Here is a 19,188-nt window from a genome sequence, read left to right as displayed (position 1 = left end):
CATTCGTATTGTACACTGCTAAATCTCCAATTATACTGTAGTTTATCGCTTTGATGGATGCGAATAGTATCATTGTAGTAACACTGATACACTGTCCACATTACACAGCATTCAATGACCAGCACCTACATTAGGTCAGTGAGGTGTGAGGAGGGAGCGTGCACCCTGGCAGTATCATGGGCTTTTCACCATGCCATTCATATCCATGTTCTTGAACATTTATTTAAGTTTTTAACCATGAGGGGACATTTTTATTTGGATAAAATCAGATGTAATCATTTGTTATCAGCGAAGTTGATTATTACCATGCAGATTGCTTCCTTCTGTACACATAAATGTGATGCAACATGATGTTGACCAACATCATGCACATCACTTCAACTACACTGAATATAAGTTGTGTAAATAGGTGTGATACCAAAACAAAAAAAATGTATTATATTAGTGTTATGTCTGATCCGTGGAAAAAGTTAATAATACCTAAATCTTTATTTAATTCTTAAACACAGTTGTAAGGAAAACATTTACAATAGGCTATATGCAGAGTTTGTGATGTTACAACATGAAACTAAGCTGTTGTACAATCATCTTTTCAAAATGTACTGTATGTCTAAACATTACATCTCTAGTAGTTCGCAAGTCATCCATAGTTTAATCTCAACTGCTTGCATCGAGACATTTTTGAGACGTTCATATTTTCACTTTGGAGAAGGGTGTGTTCATGCATGCAAATAGAACGAAAACTAACAAACGCGAGTCCAACGCCTTCTGTCGATATTGGTCTTTGATATGATGTGTGAAATGAGAATTAGCCTACCTATTAATCCACTTGATCTTGATGTTGCTTTCATTCATTGTTTGTTTGTTGATTGGGACCTCAAACTGTGGATTGCGCAAGGCCCACTCACTTCTTTGAAGATCAAAAACATGCAAAGTCACAATAAGTGAACTGCGTCTTCACTAAAGTCGTAGAAACTCGTTTGAATCAAAGTGATGCTTTCAAAGCAACACCGCCGTGTGTCAAAACATACCACACGTAAACTTAGGAGAATATAACTTACACATAGTTATAGTTACAAAACATTGTTAATACAGAAATAGCAGTGCGTAAAATATATTGGATCATTTGAAGGAACGATAGAAATGTCCTCGAACTGAAACACCTGTCGCAAGAACAAACGCATTTGCAGTCAGGCTTTGATCTCTATTAATGCATGTTTATCCCAAACAATGAATGTAATTCACTTTACCCTTTGATTTACAGATACTAATTATTGTCAGTGTAAAATATTGTGGTTCATGTAGAAATTAAAACAAATATGCTATATAGAATTGTCTGCTTCAGCTATATGTTCGTTCTCTGGAAGAATAAAGGTCTAAATAGTTTTAGTACACTTAGATGTATTTCTTGTGGCATTCACCTTGTTGTTAATAAAGGGGATTGCTGCTTTCTTACTGAGGGCTCTAAACTCTTAACAGGCAAAGATGGAAAATTAGCTATTTTGTAGTACAGATATTGAACATTCAGGTTATTTTTCGTTGGTGAATATGCACCATATGCCAGACATGGTTCCTTTGCGCATCCTTTGTGTCATCCTATAGAATTTCAAAATTAATGCATATGTTTATGTACACTTTTGTCAACAAACAATAGCAAATGTCTAACAAAAAACTCTTCTCCTCTCAAAAACATTTCAGAAAATAAGTTTGTGATAGTGTATTGCTCAATTTAATAAATAATTTAAAAATATTTGAATTATGGGAACAAAGAGAGCTCACTGCTAAGCAAAAATTCTGATCAACACGTCCTAATGGCAACACCATAACCTCAGTGGAGTGTTTTTCTATTCCCACGCATTCCCAAGTTAGACAAAGGGTTTCTGTGCTGTAATGACCTGCCACAGATGGGAACCCCACGCTAAATATGTTTTTAGGACAAAGGGGAGTCTAACCGTACGCGTTGCACGATTTTTTCCTGATTCTAGACCTCCAATACGGTCTGCAATGGACGCATAGTTTAATATGGCCCTTGGGGACTTGCATGGCGCGTGCTGGGCACGTATCAGTTACCGCACCCTTGCTTTGTTCCAGTGTCACACAGCGCCTGCTTGTGGTCGATCAGTCACATCGTCATGACCACAATCTACTAAAATGTACACAGATGAAGAACACATTTGTTCATTGAATAAAATAAAGTTCAAAATATAAAGTGATTACATGAAATTCTGGTGCGTAATGAATAAAATGTTGCTTGGGGGAATGGATAGCTTCGGTTTTTGTTGCTTTGCTGCTGTTGTTGTTGTTGATGATGATGATCTGTATTCACACAACATATGGCCAGAGTATAAACATATACATCACATCTCTAAAGCAACATACCCAAAACTGCTTACGTAAAAAGAGGCAAGCCAAACTTTTAAGCCAATGATATGCGTCAAAACAAAATAAAGGGTACTCTTTTGTATTATTCAGAAGCGACCAAAGGCCATCGGCTGGACGCAAACAAGGAAGATGCTGACGCCAAATACGTATTGGCATTATGTTTTTCGAAAACCTGCTGTAGAGAAAGAAGAGAGGAGAGCAAACGACGGGATGAGATATGGAAAGGGAGGGGTGGGGTTGTCGAGGGTGTGGGCTAACAGACGCGTCCATCTGGCTCCTCTGCCCATGGCGCGTGCGGGTCGCGTGTGTCCCATAGGGGAGGCAATGACAAGCCTGTCACATAATTTAGATGCGAGTAAAACTGGGAACCAAGAGTCAAACAAGAGTCGGATTCAGATGTGTTTTACAACTGCTAAGGTGTAAAACTTTTACGCACGTAACATAGCCAAGACGCAGTCAAAGTGAAGGAAGCAAAGTATGAAACAAACAAAAAACATTCCCGCCTTTAAAAGCTTTCCGTGACATAGTAAAACATTATATTTGATTGTAAAGCCTGAAGGGGTAGAGATTTGACAAATTGGTTGCTATGGTTACATGCCTGAATGGAGTTTGACCCAAGCCAAACTTTGGCCGCGCCTCCACCCCCACCATGGTCCAATCTTTACGCCACAGGTGAAGGGCTCATGAAACGAGGGTGGTGTTGTTGATCAGAAATTACAGGCAGATGTTTGATGAAATGTAGCGTGGCTTGGGGATCTGTCTCGTGAGTTAAATTATACATGGTTATTCTCAAACAATCTATAAGCTCCACCTATCCCAAACATTGAAACTACCCCCACACCCACCCCCAGCCTTTAGGTCCCAACAAGGGATTGAAGCTATTATATTTTATATCAACAAAAAACAAACAAAACAGAAACTAGAATATTTTTGGAACGTTGTAATAACTTAATCCGCAAGAATCATCTGCGCTTTTGCGCACGCACATGTGTTGGATAATGACTTGTCTTTATATATTTAAACATTTTAATAAACTTAAATAATTCCATATTGGACTGTTGTCCTCAAAATAAACGGTTAATGGATTCGAACTAGTCGTAATTTCAGTTACAAAGTTGGTGATCGTGCTCTGGTGCATGGTGGAAACATGAACATTTCATATTAAATATTTGTTTGTCAAAGTTTAAATACCAAAAAATATTAGTAACGTCCTTGGGGTAACTCATTAACAGATGGTTATCATCTTTGGAACGCTGTCTATTGTTGTGGACACCTTAGTTCCTCACTCCAAATGCTTACCCGGGAGCGTGGGGGGCGTCACCATGACGCACGGGACCAAGATATAAGGCGCGGTCCAGCAACCGAGAGGACACATCAGCTCCCTTGAACCTTGGTAGCACATCTCTCCTCATACTCTCTAGATCTCATAATGACTCCAAGCACGACCTCCGAAACGGCCCCGTCTCATTCTCCGAGACAAACTGTGGCCATGAGAAAAGAAGCACTTGAATTGCGAAAGGTGAGAATCGCAAAGAGCCATGAAGGCCCAGTCTACTTTATCCTGACTTCCATGTGCTTTATATGACTGGTTTGTAGCATGTTAACCTAAATTGTGTTCTTGTTTTCTTTGTAGACGCTGAAACCGTTGATGGAAAAGAGAAGGCGCGCTCGCATCAATGACAGCCTTAACCAACTGAAGGCGCTGATTCTTCCCCTAACAGGAAAAGACGTAAGTGTAACCTCAGATTTGTTAGTCCAAATCACCTACGAACTGCAACAGATTGTGTAGATAAGCATTCAAATAATGGTGGTCTAATCTGTGATTCATTTTGAATTTCAGAATTGTCGCTACTCCAAGCTCGAAAAAGCCGATATCTTGGAGATGACCGTGAGATTCCTCAAGGAAATCCCAGCCTCTTCACCAAAAGGTAAATGTCGTTCTTTGTCTCCTTCTATGCCTCGTCAAATGCTTTTACAACTTCACTATAACTCAAACAAACAAAACATCTCAATTAATAAAATTCTCGTTACTATTCTAGATCAGACTGAGAGCTTCAATGAGGGCTACAAAGCTTGCCTCCAGCGCGTTTCCACGCTGATCCCCAAAGTCAACCTGGACAAAGAGGCCAGCCAGCGGGTGAACAACTTCATCAGGCAATCTGTGCCTGTTGCATCCTGTCAGAACTGTTGCGCCCAGAGCTCAAGGATGCTCCCGCAAATTCAGCAGAGGCTGAGCAACAAGCTATCAGTCCCGACCGGCGACATGCAAGGCATCATCGCTCCAGTTCCCAGTCGACCACAGCCTGCGCAACAGCCAGCCAATGCCTGCATGTGGAGACCTTGGTAGAAAACTAAACAAGAGCGTGATCACTTTTGTAAAATATGTAAATAGTTTGCATGTAATATATCGCATATTTATATGGATAGACACTTTGTGTTGTCCTTTTGAACGTTACGGATGAACTGGAATTCATCGGATAAACCCATCGTTTGGGATAAGTATTATATACTCGTGTAACTTAGCCTCTACCAATTGCGTTGTAATCGGGCTGGTTCTAAACCAATATTGTATTCAATACCTTTAAGGTTATTTCTTATTTCTACAAACGAATATTTAGTCCTCTTTGGGGGTTAAATGGTAAGTGGCTGTAGAAAACGCCAACGTAAAACCCCAGGGGTTGTTCAATGTTTTATATTTGCACGATGGACCTCAGTATTCTGGGTCTGTGCAGAATAATATGTAAGCACATTGTGTTACAAAATCTAAATTCTCCTTGACGAGAGTGAAACGTGTTGTTTCGGCATTTATTGTTATGCTTATATAAATTTTAATAAAATTTATGGGCAACACACTTTTCTGTCTACTACCGACTTTCTTTTTAACCTGCTTGCATGCGTTATGAAACTGCATTGAAAATGGCCTATTCCACTCATCGGTATCATAGGTGTAAACATCTCATTGTGTTTTCTTTTGGGGTGTCCTATATTTGAAGCTATTAAGCATCAAATGCCCCACAAAAACCGTTATGCACCGTTATTGTCTGGGCTCACGCGTGGGTTGAACAGCTGGAATTACGCACAAAAGCGTCAGAGAGAGTCAATCCATTCTCAAGTCTTTGTCTCCCTCTGCAGGCCAACTCCAATATTGAGGGTTGCTCAGCATGACAAACTCCAATAATATAATAATTTTTGACCCCGTTAAAGTTGTAGTATATGCTCATATATATATATATATATATATATATATATATATATATATATATATATATATATATAGCATACTGATATATATATCAGTATGCTACTTCCGAAGCGTTTAGCTAAAAAGGCTACATAAGACATGTGCAAGCAATATGCAAAACATTTGAAATGCTTGGCTTTTTTTCTGACCCCGGCAGGTGCACTGTTTAAATTGTCCATTGTGTGTGGACTAGACAGGTCTCTTGGCAAAATGGATAATCAGGGCGCATACAGTCATAGCAAATGCCAAGACTGGGCTATATTGTAGGCTAGAAAACTCATGCAGCGACACTGTGCCAGTGTAGGCTATTCCATCGAAAATGTGAGGTTATTTAAAATGTCTCATGTGACCGTATAGATTAAAAGTTATAGTGGGATGATTCTGGTTACCTACGTTAAGAACACACGTTAGGGCAACATTCTGTTTATATTTAAGATGCTGACAGCGCGTTTTGTTTACGTTGGCAAGGCAAAGGTTTGGGGGCAGATCGATTCATTCTTAAAAAAAACATTTCGCTTCAACAAGCAAACCCGCCTGAGCCAATCCGCTGTGTCAGCTGCACCGGGAACCTCTAACCAAGACGTGCTGCAGCTCCACATAGCCTACACCGGTCAGCATGTCTGCTGCAATATCATCGTCCACTTCGCCGTCTATTCAGATATGCCGGTAAGAATAAGACGTCAGTTCGTAATTATTTTATGCACAGGTAGTTCTAGCCCACTGGGCAGTAAACGGTGTAATTTCCGAGCCATCGGGTTGCTAGCTTCTCATGTAACGTTACCAAATGGTCGGATAATCCGCAGCTTTCACTATAGAAGGTCCCTCTTTGTACATACATTTCAGTTTGTACGATAGCAAGGCAGTAAGGTAACACAGGCCTTGCCCTCAAGGACACTTTAGATGGAATCTAAGATAAGCTACCTGATAAGGACCGGATGCCGGTTAGGCTACATTTCGATGGGGGAACCGTGAATTTCGCATGTCGTATGTGATGACCTCAACTATGATGCTGGCACGGGTAAATCACGATGCAGCATGAGAGCAAACAAGGGCATTCAGGGGTCAAGATAACTTTGGGTAGAGAATCTCCTAAAGTTGTGTTCTATTTATACAAATTATGCTGTAAATACACGTGATTAGCCACTAGCCAGCACAGCGTAAGACATGCATGTTAATTCCATGTAGCCTAACATTACATCCTAATCGGAAATGAAACTACACGCGGCTGAAAGCTGCCGCGTTTACTAAAATAACCGTTACTGCAATGTCTGTGCTTCTGGATATGTTTAGGCTACTGTCCAATAGCAATGCTCTACAGAGGGGTTAAACATCAATCAGCCTTGCCTTGCTGTATCGTCGTTGCAAATGACCACCACTGCTTCCCCCCACGGTTGTCTGTCTCAGCGATTTCCTGCCCTCAGCGGTTTCCCTCTACCGGTCGACAATCTATATTGCACAACGCTGACCAGCAGACTTATGGGGCGCCACAAGTGTAACATGCCGTATTTCGTGGACAGAATGCCTTTTGTGTGACGATATACATAGCCTACATTCATTACGAAACCATGTTACATATAGGTTAATGCCTTTTGTCCACGGAATACACAAATTAGTTCGCATTGTGTCCACGAAACACTGTAGAGAGCACTACTCACTGCCGTGGACGAAATAAACTCTTTTTTTTGGACAAAAGTAATTCTGTCCACGTAAAGGCGGAATGCACTATGCCTATATTAAGCATCATTCCGTGCCATCCTATTTCAATTTCGCCCACGAAAGTATTGTGTTGTGTTACAGAAATTATGATGTGTATCTGTGTATTCATGATGTGTAGGCCTACTCAGAGCCATATAAAGGTACCTGTGTAAGCCATATAAAGGACTCTGCAGTTGCAATTTCAATTCAATTTCAATTTATTGTGCTTATAGAGCGCCAAAACATTACACATGTATCATGGCGCTTTACAGAATGTAGGCAATCAGAGAAAAAAAAAGAAAAGAAAGGAAGAAAAGAAAGAAAGAAGGCCCATGGGTAACAGGGGCGAGGAAAAACTCCCTAGAATTGGAGATAGGCCTACATATAGGAAGAAACCTCGAGCAGATCCACAACTCAAGGGCCTGACCCATCTGCCTAGGGTCAATACAGGACAGTAAGGTCTGTATACATGAAATGCATATGACAGTCAGGTGTAGAGAATAGGACATGGTGTTTAAAGCACCTGAGGTGAAAGTTAGAAGAGGTGGGATGATTACGTATTCGGTATGATAATGCATTAATCCTGATTTAGTGACAGAAAGTTCAAATAGTCCGGCGTTGGAATTGTCCAGGGAGTTGTCAAGGGGCATGTGGTGGGTCGGCAGACGGGCCAGGAATCCGGGCAGAGTTGTCATAGGCAGGTGATGGGTCGCTAGGCTGTTACAGAAGGCATTCCGTCCACAAAAAAGTAACTTAATGACTTACGAAATACATTCACACTACTCTCATTCCGTGGACAAAAGGAATTTTTAGAATCATGAAATCAGTTTTGTGTGTGTGCCAGTGTGTGTGTGTGCGTATGTGTGTGCATGTGTGTGTGCGAGTGTGTGAGTACCTGTGTGTGTCTGTGTCTGTGTGTGTGTGTGTGTTTATGTGTGTGTGCCTGCATATGTGTGCATGTATTTTTTTGTGTTCATGAGTGCGTGTGCGTGTGTGTGTGCATGCGTAGTGTACAGTCACTAAGTGTACACATATAATATTAATTTATTGTATGGTCCCCCATGAACAGAGTTCCACGAAACTTGGCATGCATTCTGAAGGTGCCATAATGATCCTCAAAATCTGTGCAGTCTTGAACCTGTCAGCCAGAGATGTCTGTGATTACAATGCCTCGTTTTTGCTTTTTCAATTTTAACTATATATATATATATATAGAAGCAGGGCACATGGGGTAGGGTATGGCAGGTCATAAAGCTCATCTCCCTTCTTTGTTGATTTATACCATCTCTGAGGGGCTATGCACTGTAGTGATCAAGGCATGAACTGATTCAGGCTCTTTCAGTACAGCTTTGATGAATGCACTGTAGCCTACATGATTAGATACCCTACTTCCTTAGCCCAGCTGAGGTTCAGTGGGACTTGTGTTTGCTCCCATGGTTGTCAGGATTGTTGTGGTTTAGGCCTAGCTGATTTTTTTTTTTTTTCGTGCTGTGTGTCACTGTTTACTCAACAGGTCAAGAGTTTACTCTCAGCCGGCTGATCAAGAGAGCTCTGTTTATAAATGGCCCTCCAACACCTCATCTAGACATAGACTATGTGACCTGGCCTCAGTGATGTAGGACTTTTAGTAGTGGTGTTAGCTTAATGCTAATTAGCTGCCTGGTGAGGGCAGTAAAGGCCAGTAAGAGGAGTGGACTTACAAGGCTGGGTTTTGGGTGAGGCAGGTGACTCACTGACTCACTAGCTATCTGCTAGATACAGTTTGACCAAAACTCATTAACATACTTATATGGGGTTTGGAACCATTGTATTGCCTAACAAATGACAAACTGATGTTGTGCATTGTGAAAGCTTTCCTAGCTGCTGGTCCAACTTATATAAGGTAAAGCACCTGCTCGTGTTGACATGCTAATTATTTATCCCCAGTTATCATGCATCCCATTATGATCTGTAACACCAGGTTTCCTTGCCCAACCCTACTCCCATTGCAATATTGTTAAGTAGAGGGTAACTCCCCTCCAGAGTGAGATGGTTGCTTGATGGGGTCGTTGCATGGATACCACACATCCCTGATGAAGCCCGGTGTACGGGGTTCCTGAGCCACTTTGTCTTTCCTGGCTACAGAGCGTGGAGAGGAGAGGTTTATGATAGATCAAGCCATAATGTTCCCTTTTTATCTGCCAAGGAGACCATTCCTGAGAGAAGCTAAATGCTTTCTGCAGAAGATCCACAGCAATATACTCAAGTAAGGTCATATTAAGAGTCTCATATTGTCTGTGTGAATAGTGTAGGCTATGCGAAAGGTATACTTACCATGCACTCTGTTCTACCCTCTCTGTATTTCTTAATGTTGTCACTTAAACTTGCACTTTCATCCACTATTTGTCTTGGACTATATGTGGGTAGTTTTTGTTGTAAGGTCCCTTTTTCACTGTAGCTTTAATGGCAGTCCTCATGATCCGTACAATAACTGTAATGTTAATAAAAGATTGAGCAATATATAGGCAAAACGAAAGGAAGAAGTGTAATGTCATGATGGTTTGAAAACAGTGTCTGTGTGACAGAGAGAGCAGTGGAGCCTGTTTTACAGGTAAATGATTAACTTGGCTCTCATCTCTGGGGATAAACATCTGTTGTGGGGCACACGTAAGTCAACAGGGTTTGTGCCTGAGCTTGTGATAGATAGATGTTAGAAATAACACAAATTGTGTTGTCACTGTCTGGACATAGAGATGTGTTAAAAAGCAACACAAGTTGTGTCATTTTCAACACATACTATGTACACACACTATCCGAAGATGCAGTTTTAGAGATGCATTAGAACACATTAGTGATACGAGTGTACTCATACTCACACCCCTACACATACACATACACATACACATACACATACACATAGATAGATAGATAGATAGATAGATAGATAGATACTTTATTGATCCCCAGGGGAAATTCAAGGTCTCAGCAGCATACATACAACACAAACACATTCTTTAACAGCAGAAATAGTAATTAAAGTATATAATATAAAAACACAACAAGCAGTAAGGACAGTAGAAGATAAAGAATATGCTAAATATACTAAAATACAAATTATACTAACACTTAATACAATATATAAAAATATACTAAAATACAAATTACAAAAATACAAATTATACTAACTAACACTTAATCTAAATCAATTCTAAAAACAGTATCCACATAGTGGTGATTAATAAATCAGAGGCGCTTGCAATGACTGAGGCAGGGTGGATGCTCAGAAGACACAGAAGACTCACACCCACAAGACATGATTGTGTCAGGACACAGATGTGAAATAAATTTCCCACAGCACAAACACTTTTGAGTCTTTTGAGTCCAGTGTCAGGGTTAATAAAATGAATAGAGCCCTGCACGAGTAGCTGTATAGTATAAGTATATAGTATGAGTATATAGTATAAGTATATAGTATAAGTATATAGTATAAGTATAAATACTCTTTTGATCCCGTGAGGGAAATTTGGTCTCTGCATTTATCCCAATCCGTGAATTAGTGAAACACACTCGGCACACAGTGAACACACAGTGAGGTGAAGCACACACTAATCCCAACGCAGTGAGCTGCCTGCTACAGCGGCGCTCGGGGAGCAGTGAGGGGTTAGGTGCCTTGCTCAAGGGCACTTCAGCCATTACTGGTCGGGGTTCGAACCGGCAACCCTCCGGTTACAACTGAAGCGCTAAATATAGGCCACGTATAAGTATATAGTACGGCGGTTGTAGTGTAGTGGTTAAGGAGCTGGGCTAGCGTGCAGTAGCCTGAAAGTTGTCGGTTCAATTCCCGGCTTCCACCGTTGTGCCCTTGAGCAAGGCACTTAACCCCAAGTTGCTCCGTGGGACAATGTAATCCCTTGTAATATAGCTGACATATGTAAGTCACTTTGGTCAAGAAGTGTCTGCTAAATGTAATGTAATGTAATGTAATATAGTACACATGTGGTATCAATCTTTTTTTTCTTTTACATAGCTTCTACCGGTACTGTATTTTATTAATGTTGTACCAATATTTGAGCTCTCCACATAATGGGCTTGAAGATTTTAAGGATTAAACAAGGGAGGGTTGTGTTTTTCGGTCAATTTCATATGGTATGTGGGGTATCTAGTAGGCACTTAAAAATCTATGTGGAAGTAGCAGAGTGCATGGGCATTTAGTGCCAATGTTGTACCATAAATAATGAGTCAAAGTCTTTGTTTTACCTCAGGGATAACAATGAAAAAGCATATGCATACAATGTAACTAAGTAAGTGTATATTTATCTATGACTGAAACATGGTACATCATTGGCACTTTATAAATGACTATATAAATGACTATAAACTGAACTATTCCCACATTGATTTCCGTGTTCCTACTTGTTAGCTGACATACCATTTTACTCCTATGAAAATGACAATTGCACCCCGTTTTATCCTTAATATATTCATGTCCAATTGTTGCAGAGATATTGGCTCAACATTAATAAAGTATTGTTTTTCCAGGCAAAATACTGATTGATGCCATGCGTGTACAAGAAACGACCCTCAATATCTCTAGTTTTGGACTTTGTTTCAAAATGTAGGACCTTATGTAAAACTATGTAATGTGCTGCAGTACAACCTCTTAATGGTCCAGTCATACTGAGAACATGTTTGTCTTCCATCTTACTAAGTTTGGGCAAGCTAGGAATAATACTTTTTTCACAAAAGTTCAAAATTTCACAAAAAATACACACACACACACACACACACACACACACGTATGTATGTCATACCACCATCTTGGTTACACATAAAGAATATGAATTATACTGTTGATTTTAAGATCTTCAGCTTTAATAAGAGGTTTGAATTAGATTTCCTCAAGTTCCAAATGAAGTTGACTTAGTTTTTAGTCTGACTTTAAGAGAATGTACTGACGATTCAGTTTTCTGGTCAGACTTGTTTTTAGTCAGTTGATGCTATGTTTGACTTCCAGTTCACCAGAACTCCCCAATGAGTTATGGGTGTGTGTGGCTAACTGCTAAATCGAACACACCACCACTTCCTGTCGTTTTTCTCTGGAGTTTCCCCATGATGGCCACATGCTGAAGAGGGCTCTCATTGGTCAACGGGACAGTGGGCCGTCAGAGGGGTGTGTCCTGTCACTGCCGGTCTGTGTGCACTTGACGGTTGAGGCAGGGAGATGATGTCACAGGGAGTGTGTGTGTGTGTGAGTGTGTGTGTGTGTGTGTGTGTGTGTGTGTGTGTGTGTGTGTGTGAGAGAGAGAGAGAGAGAGAGAGAGAGAGCAGAGGAGGGGTGATATCAGGAGATGAATGAACAGAGAGGAGTGTGAGCTGAGGACACAGACACACACACACACTGTGCCTCCTCTCCGTGCTCTACACTTGCTCAGCTTCGTCTCCTCCAGAGCTCTGTGTAGGCCCAGCCTGACAACAATGAATCCGCAGCACCAGCTTAGCAGGTAGTACTGTGAAGAGTCACTCACTCTCTCCATCTCACCCTCTCTCTCTCACTTGCTCCCTCTTGCTCACACATGCTCTCTCACTCTCTTTTTGTCTCTCTCTCTCTTTCTCTCTTTCTTTTCCTCTTACACACACACACACACACACACACACTCTTTGCATTTCTCATGTGGAATATGTTAATGACTTATATTAAATGACTAACACTATGTGAAGGCCAGCTAAGGGGCTCTCACCTGTTCTCATCATCTGAGCTCATTGCCCAGGTCAGACCAGGTGTTATGTGTTGCAAGGAGAGGAGATTCCTGCTTTTAGAGGAAGCTCACATTTGGGCGTAACTCTTAATTGTTTCCACATCTAAGCAAAGTCTAGGAAGCAATGAAATGACTACAGTATCACTGGTTGTGTGTATAAGACTGTATCTCCATGCTTTTTTATTGTACTCAGGCTAACAAAGTAACCAATAGTTGACCAAGTAACTGACATGCAATAAGTGCATTATACTCATGCTGTTACATGTCAGGTTTGTTGCTTAAAGATGAGTGAGAAACAGAAAGCAGGGGCTTTGTAAGACAACACTGCTGAGTATCTGATTAACAGCTTTTGCTTCTGCGTCGACCCTTTATTTTACCATGACACATCAGTGTCTGTGAAGTTGAACGTTGAAGTTGTAAGCGAGCGTTCCTGTCCTCTCCTGTTCCCGTCACCACACAGCATAGAGGGCTCCATATGGGCCAGCAGGCACGCTCCATTTCCTGAACCCACATCTGGTTCTGTTTTTCACCTGACATCTGTTTCTGTTTACCCTTCAGGATCATGCGGCCGGACGATGCCAATATCGTGGGCAATGTCCACGGTGGCACCATCCTGAAGATGATTGAGGAGGCCGGCTGCATTATCGGGACACGCCACTGCAACACGCAGTCTGGGGTAGGTCAGAGGGGTCAGAAGGGGGTCATCCGAACAGTCTTCATATAAACATAAACGCAAGCAAATGCAATGTCCAGCGCAATCCCTGACTGCACGTTTAATCTAAGTAAACAACATCTACCAAGCACTAGCCTGCTCCCACCAGTGCATGACTGGAGCCAGCGGAAGGTCTGTAAACACTCCGTGACTAGGCCTGTGGAATTTAGTGAAGGACCGAACGAGGGGGTGCTGTAGAGATCAACACAGAAGAGCACTAATGGCTTGTTTTAGGAGATTCCCAGTAATGTCTCTAGCATGTGATTAGATCTAAATCAGATGGGCACAGCACATCTCTGCCAGTGCCAGCGCACTGATGGAGGAAGGGATTAGAGAGTCACACAGTCAACACGCTTCATTCAGAATTGAGATGACAAGATTGCTTGTATGATCGGAATACTTGCATACCTGCATACTTGCAGGTGATTAATCAGTCCCTCACACTTTTTCTCTCTCTCTCTCTCTCTCTCTCTCTCTCTCTCTCTCTCAAACACACACACACACATACAGAAATTCACTGACTTACAAAGCCAAGTGTGTGTGTGTGTGTGTGTGTGTGTGTGTGTGTGTACATGCTTTTTGGAGTTATCTTTCAAGTTAAACCTGCAGTGACTGGCAGAGCCACAGAAAGCCTAGCAGGCCTACTGATCCTCCGTGTTTAGGATTACCTGCCTGCCTATTGTTCAGATGGGAAAAGGCTCACCATCTCACTGTTTGCCAAGGGACTACTCCTCACTGAAGTCATCACACTCACGCAGACGCCCACCTCCAGATGAAATTCGGCGCGCAACAGTGGGAATGGCGTAATTTTGACGTCACACTCGCTGACAAATGAGTTGTTTAGAAGGGAAAGAACAGCGCCTTCAAGTCTTCTTATTTCCAGAGACCAATTAGCAGGGACAAACAAACAATGAGTAGTATGATTACTGATAGCATAGCAGATGGATGAATGGGTGAGTCATGTCACCTTAATTGTGTCAGAGGTCAGTCACAAACAGCAGGAAGGACCAGTGAATTCCAGTCATGCCGTGTCACAGATAAATACATGGTTGGAGTTGGTCAGGTGAGGCAGGGAGATGTGTCTTCAGGATAAGCAGGACTGGATTGGCATCAGCAGGCAGGCGGCTGAGACACACAGTCCCTCTCTCTCTCTCTCTCTCTCTATCTATCTCTATCTCTCTATCTCTCTGATGTCAGACATGTGTGTATAAAGGTCACCGCACCTGTGACTGACTGCTGAGCAGATTTTGCACAACATTTTGGCTGGGTTTGCTGCCACTCAGATATGACGGATATATCTGACATATGCCACTCAGATATGACGTCAGATATTTGACAGAGGTTATAGGCTTTGCAAAGTGTCAAATATATATACCTTGTACAACTCGCCATTACCAAAGAGTATACCTATATATATATATATTATACTGTATATATGGAATGTATGAAAACTGAACAGCCTGATATTTGTTACAAAATTCATTATGTTGTCAGTGTTTGTACAGGGAAAACAATGTCCAGGGTTGTTGTGTTTTACCCCAAGAAAGTATGAAAGACCCTCTCTGGACAAGTGAGGGACTGGATGGAGAAAGGAGTAGAGACAAGCTCTTCCCTGTGGTGGACCGTAATGCCCAATGCTATCAGAGCTGGGGTGTTGCGCTTTCTCTACAAGAATATCTTGAAGGCGCAGCACTTCTTGGAGTACTTCCTCTCCACTCCTCAATACTTGTAACAAGCCTAACATGCCTGACCTGCACTTACCTGACACTTCTCTCCTGTCTACTACTGGCTCTCTTGAACAAACCCTCTGGTTTTAACTTAAACTTCTGTGCTATCACCATCCTGGTTTTAACTTAAATTACTATTAACTGTCATTCTCTGCATCTCTGTTGTAATGTCAAGGTAGTATTTATTGTTCCTATTTAAAGTCTCCTATTACACTGTAACTGGAGTGTTATTTCTCATTGCCTTGGTGTGGCATGTCAAGGTAGAATGTGTTGTTACTCTGAGGCCTCCTCACAGCTTGCACTGTAGCTTGCATGGTATTCGTCATTTGTAAGCCGCAGTGTTAAAAGCTCTAAAGCTAAAATGAATACATGTCCTCTGTTCTCAGACAGCTGCAAACCTGATTCAGTTCATTTGAGTTGTAGATCCTGTCAAATAAGCCACCAAATGTACATTTCTTATATCTTTGTGTTGTGCAAGATGTCATTTGACAGCTGTTGAAAGACAAGTCTCCAAATTGCTTGAGCCAAACTGTATTGTTGTTGTGCTGTGCAGTGCTAAGTCAGATGCCACTATTGGCATAGAACCATGCCCCCGGCAGTTTAACACGACAATGTGTTAAATGTTCCAATGTTTATTGTTTGCCTACAAGAAATATTAGTATATAGAGTGAGAAGCGAACTACAGGAGTTGAAGCTGGGAGAAAATAGCTGGGCCTATAAAGAGAAATGGAAAGACAATTTTGCATTCATCTTACCCGGTTTCACAAATGCAAAGCCTGTGTATCTGATATGCAACAACGCTGTCGCTGTTTGAAAAGAATATCATAACGCACTACGAAACGCAGCGGCACCTTCAAGGTGGCCTATCTGCTCCAAACAGAACTACAAAAGAGCAATGTTGAAGCTCTGGCCGAGGGTTTTGCACAACTAGCAGGATCCAGTGCGTTCTGGTGTTCTTTCTCATATTTGTTTAAGCACCCACTCGCAGTCTGATTGGCGAATAGCCTAGGCTACATGTATATGTAAATCGATATTGTAAAATAAAAGATTAAAAAAAATGGGACTGCCAGAATAATTTGACTAGGCCAAATAATTCCAGTGGTGGGCCAGCTGTTGCCAACCCATGTCGTAGATTATAGCTTAAATTTGAGGTGTTTCTGGTTTGTCCCACCGGCAAACACGCTGAGACCAGGTCGGGGCCCCCTAGCAGCTCGGGGCTCCATCGGGGTTGCCTGCCTTGCCTGTTGACAAGGTGCGCCTCTGTGTAAAACCATCCCTGACTCAAGATTGTAAGCTTGGGAAGTCAATAAGCTGCTGTTCCCAATCTTGGCCACTAGATGGAGCTAAAGTGTTTCTAATGCCCACAATATTACACACTTAGGACTATGGAGTCAATCAGTCCATTTTTATTAGAGCTTAGTTAAAATTCAGGGAGTGCTGTTCCAGTTTCAAGGAGTCTCACCAGAACCCTAATAATGTGAAACAGCAACAGTCATTAACTCCTTCAATCAATAGGCCACTTCAATTTTTCATAGGGCTTTGTCCCAACACAGCCAAGGGAAACTTGACCAGCCGGGTGATTTCTCAGATAGATTCAGACACACTCATTCCTCACTGTTAGAAATGAGACAGAAAAAGGGCGGGGGGGGGGGGGATAAAGTTCAGCCTTGCTCTACTGGGTTGAATGAGTTTTGTTTTGGGAATAAAATGGTGCCATTGTGGTGACCAGCGTGCAGTGGTCCTGTTGATGGTGGTTCTCCTCTCTCCTCAGGACCGGTGCGTGGCGGCACTGGCGCGGGTGGAGCGCACTGACTTCCTCCACCCGATGTTCATCGGGGAGGTGGCCCACGTGAGCGCCGAGATCACCTATACGTCCAAACACTCCGTGGAGGTCCAGGTCAACGTTCTGTCTGAGAACATCCTCACAGGTGAGTGTGTGTCTGAATACATCTCTTTCTTTCCTTGTTACTGTTAGGGATGTAACGTTATAATGTATTATATACCGGTATAATGGTAAATCGCGATAAAAATGTTGACTATAATAATTACCGTTTTCATTTCAAATATCATGATTATCGCTGTTGATTACCGCGGTGTGGAAACCATGTTTTTAATCCTTCCCAGCCTCATCCGAGTCTGCTTTTGACATACAGTAGGCCTGGTACAATGGAACAAAACTGGTACCCTACTGATTCTGTTGTCTAATTGATGGTTTTAAGTACGATTCGGATTAGGCTACACCTGGTTTTAAAAGGCGGAACTTTTTCACCGCAAAATGTGCACTGTACCATGTACTGTAGCCACTCTGCGTCTTTTTATGTTCGCGTCACATTAAATCCATTCCACTCACATTATCAGGAGAATACAGTAGACTAAAGTTTTATTTTGAACGCTTACCGGTACTTTGGTCTCACTCATTGCATCCAAATAACAGAAATAGCAAACTCCAAGTTATGGTAGGGTAAGTTAAGCTATAAGCACATAGCCAATTAAACATGAAGAAAAAAGTGAACGGGACACTTTTTGAAACTATTTCAGCTTGTGTAAGCCTATCAGTGCTTTCTGAACATATTGAACACACTTTTAGAAATATCGTGATAATACCGAAAACCGTGATAATTTTGGTCACTATAACCGTGAGGTTAAATTTTCATACCGTTACATCCCTAGTTACTGTCTTTCTTTCTCTCCCTCTCTCTCCCTCTCTCTCTCTCTCTCTCTCTGAGTCTGCTAATAGTGCGCTCTCGTTTTTGCCGTTTTTGCATGAGTAAGCTGCTCTTCAAATGTTATCACCTTTTCTAATGGGGATCAACCACCTAGCTGTGCATGACTGACTGGCTGATTGAAAGAGAGCGAGGAAGTCTGTGATTGCAACTCTTAACAGACTTAAACTCTTGGCTGATTGCTGAGTGCCTCCTTGTTTAATCAATCGTATTGTGACATTAAAGCAGACATTGTTCCAGACACCATCTCATCACCCAGCTACTTCAGTTTTGACAGTTTGCACAACTGCCATGCCAAAGATAAACCTTTACAACTACGTTTGATTTAAACAGCAGCATCATTGCGACTGAAAAAGTAGTATATTGCTTATAAAGCTTCTGACGAAATGTGGTTTCGAGAGCTTATGTTTTAGTGAGATGGATGTTTTAATCTTACTAAGTCTGATGTCTGCTTAGGGAATGGAGGTCTGTCCTTACTGGCCCTCCCTGACGTTTGTTTTGCTCTGTTATTTGCTGGTGTGACATTTAGGCTACAGAAGGAAGCAGCAACTGGAATTAAAAAGAATAACACTGACCTTCTAATTCCACTCCATTCAGTCAATCCTTGAGTACTGCAGTCATCAGTTAATCATATTGCAGCTTTGTGCTTCTGTTTGAAAGCAGCATGTAAATGTTGCTAACAAATGATAATGGTAACGGCAACTAGAAGGGCTCTAGAGACCCGGACATTCCCCTGTCACCTGTCACCTAAAGACCAAACTGGCCTCCCACCCCAATCAACCAACACCATTTCAAAACTCCTTCATTCAGCGATAAGAACCTCATGACATCATCATCTCTCTGTCACTCTTTCACCGACCCATAACACTGATTGAGCATTATAGTGAGTTTTTTCACCATTCCTTGCTGACCAGGCATGGCCTAACCAGGGCTGGTGTCCTTTGCTGGAGCAGCAGTGCTGTTGTTTTCATAC

The 19,188-nt window shown here is 41.8% G+C and overlaps 2 protein-coding genes across 6 annotated transcripts in view; both read left to right on the top strand.

Annotated features, from left to right (window-relative positions):
* Nucleotides 1-3,773: 3,773 nt before the first annotated feature.
* Nucleotides 3,774-4,729, top strand: LOC121713283 (transcription factor HES-2-like). Its single transcript, XM_042097793.1, has 4 exons — nt 3,774-3,901; nt 4,016-4,111; nt 4,223-4,310; nt 4,422-4,729. Exons 1-4 carry the CDS (start codon nt 3,812-3,814, stop codon nt 4,727-4,729), a joined length of 582 nt encoding a protein of 193 aa, XP_041953727.1. The 5' UTR covers nt 3,774-3,811.
* A 1,370-nt stretch (nt 4,730-6,099) lies between these two features.
* The window catches only part of acot7 (acyl-CoA thioesterase 7), a 78,714-nt gene continuing 65,625 nt past the window's right edge, over nt 6,100-19,188 (top strand). The window contains exons 1-4 of one of the 5 annotated variants that reach the window (XM_042097344.1): nt 12,076-12,093; nt 12,683-12,798; nt 13,612-13,729; nt 17,264-17,420. In XM_042097344.1, the coding sequence (XP_041953278.1) occupies nt 12,773-12,798; nt 13,612-13,729; nt 17,264-17,420 (301 nt within the window). In that variant the 5' untranslated portion in view covers nt 12,076-12,093; nt 12,683-12,772. Of the gene's footprint in view, nt 6,290-12,075; nt 12,094-12,600; nt 12,799-13,611; nt 13,730-17,263; nt 17,421-19,188 lie in introns of those variants that run through there. The other 4 variants (XM_042097341.1, XM_042097342.1, XM_042097339.1 and 1 more) reach the window with 4 other exon arrangements.

This window comes from Alosa sapidissima, chromosome 7 (assembly GCF_018492685.1).
Source record: "Alosa sapidissima isolate fAloSap1 chromosome 7, fAloSap1.pri, whole genome shotgun sequence".
Taxonomy (NCBI): domain Eukaryota; kingdom Metazoa; phylum Chordata; class Actinopteri; order Clupeiformes; family Clupeidae; genus Alosa; species Alosa sapidissima.
The sequence above is the reverse complement of the archived record's forward strand: the minus strand, read 5'-3'. Positions and strand labels throughout refer to the sequence as shown.

Excerpts from the sequence above, each read along its gene's own strand:
- LOC121713283 (XM_042097793.1), top strand. The coding sequence starts at position 3,812 with ATGACTCCAAGCACGACCTCCGAAACGGCCCCGTCTCATTCTCCGAGA. Across the intron at positions 4,112-4,222 it reads TTCCCCTAACAGGAAAAGAC|AATTGTCGCTACTCCAAGCT; the intron begins GTAAGTGTAACC and ends TTTGAATTTCAG. Across the intron at positions 4,311-4,421 it reads CCCAGCCTCTTCACCAAAAG|ATCAGACTGAGAGCTTCAAT; the intron begins GTAAATGTCGTT and ends TTACTATTCTAG.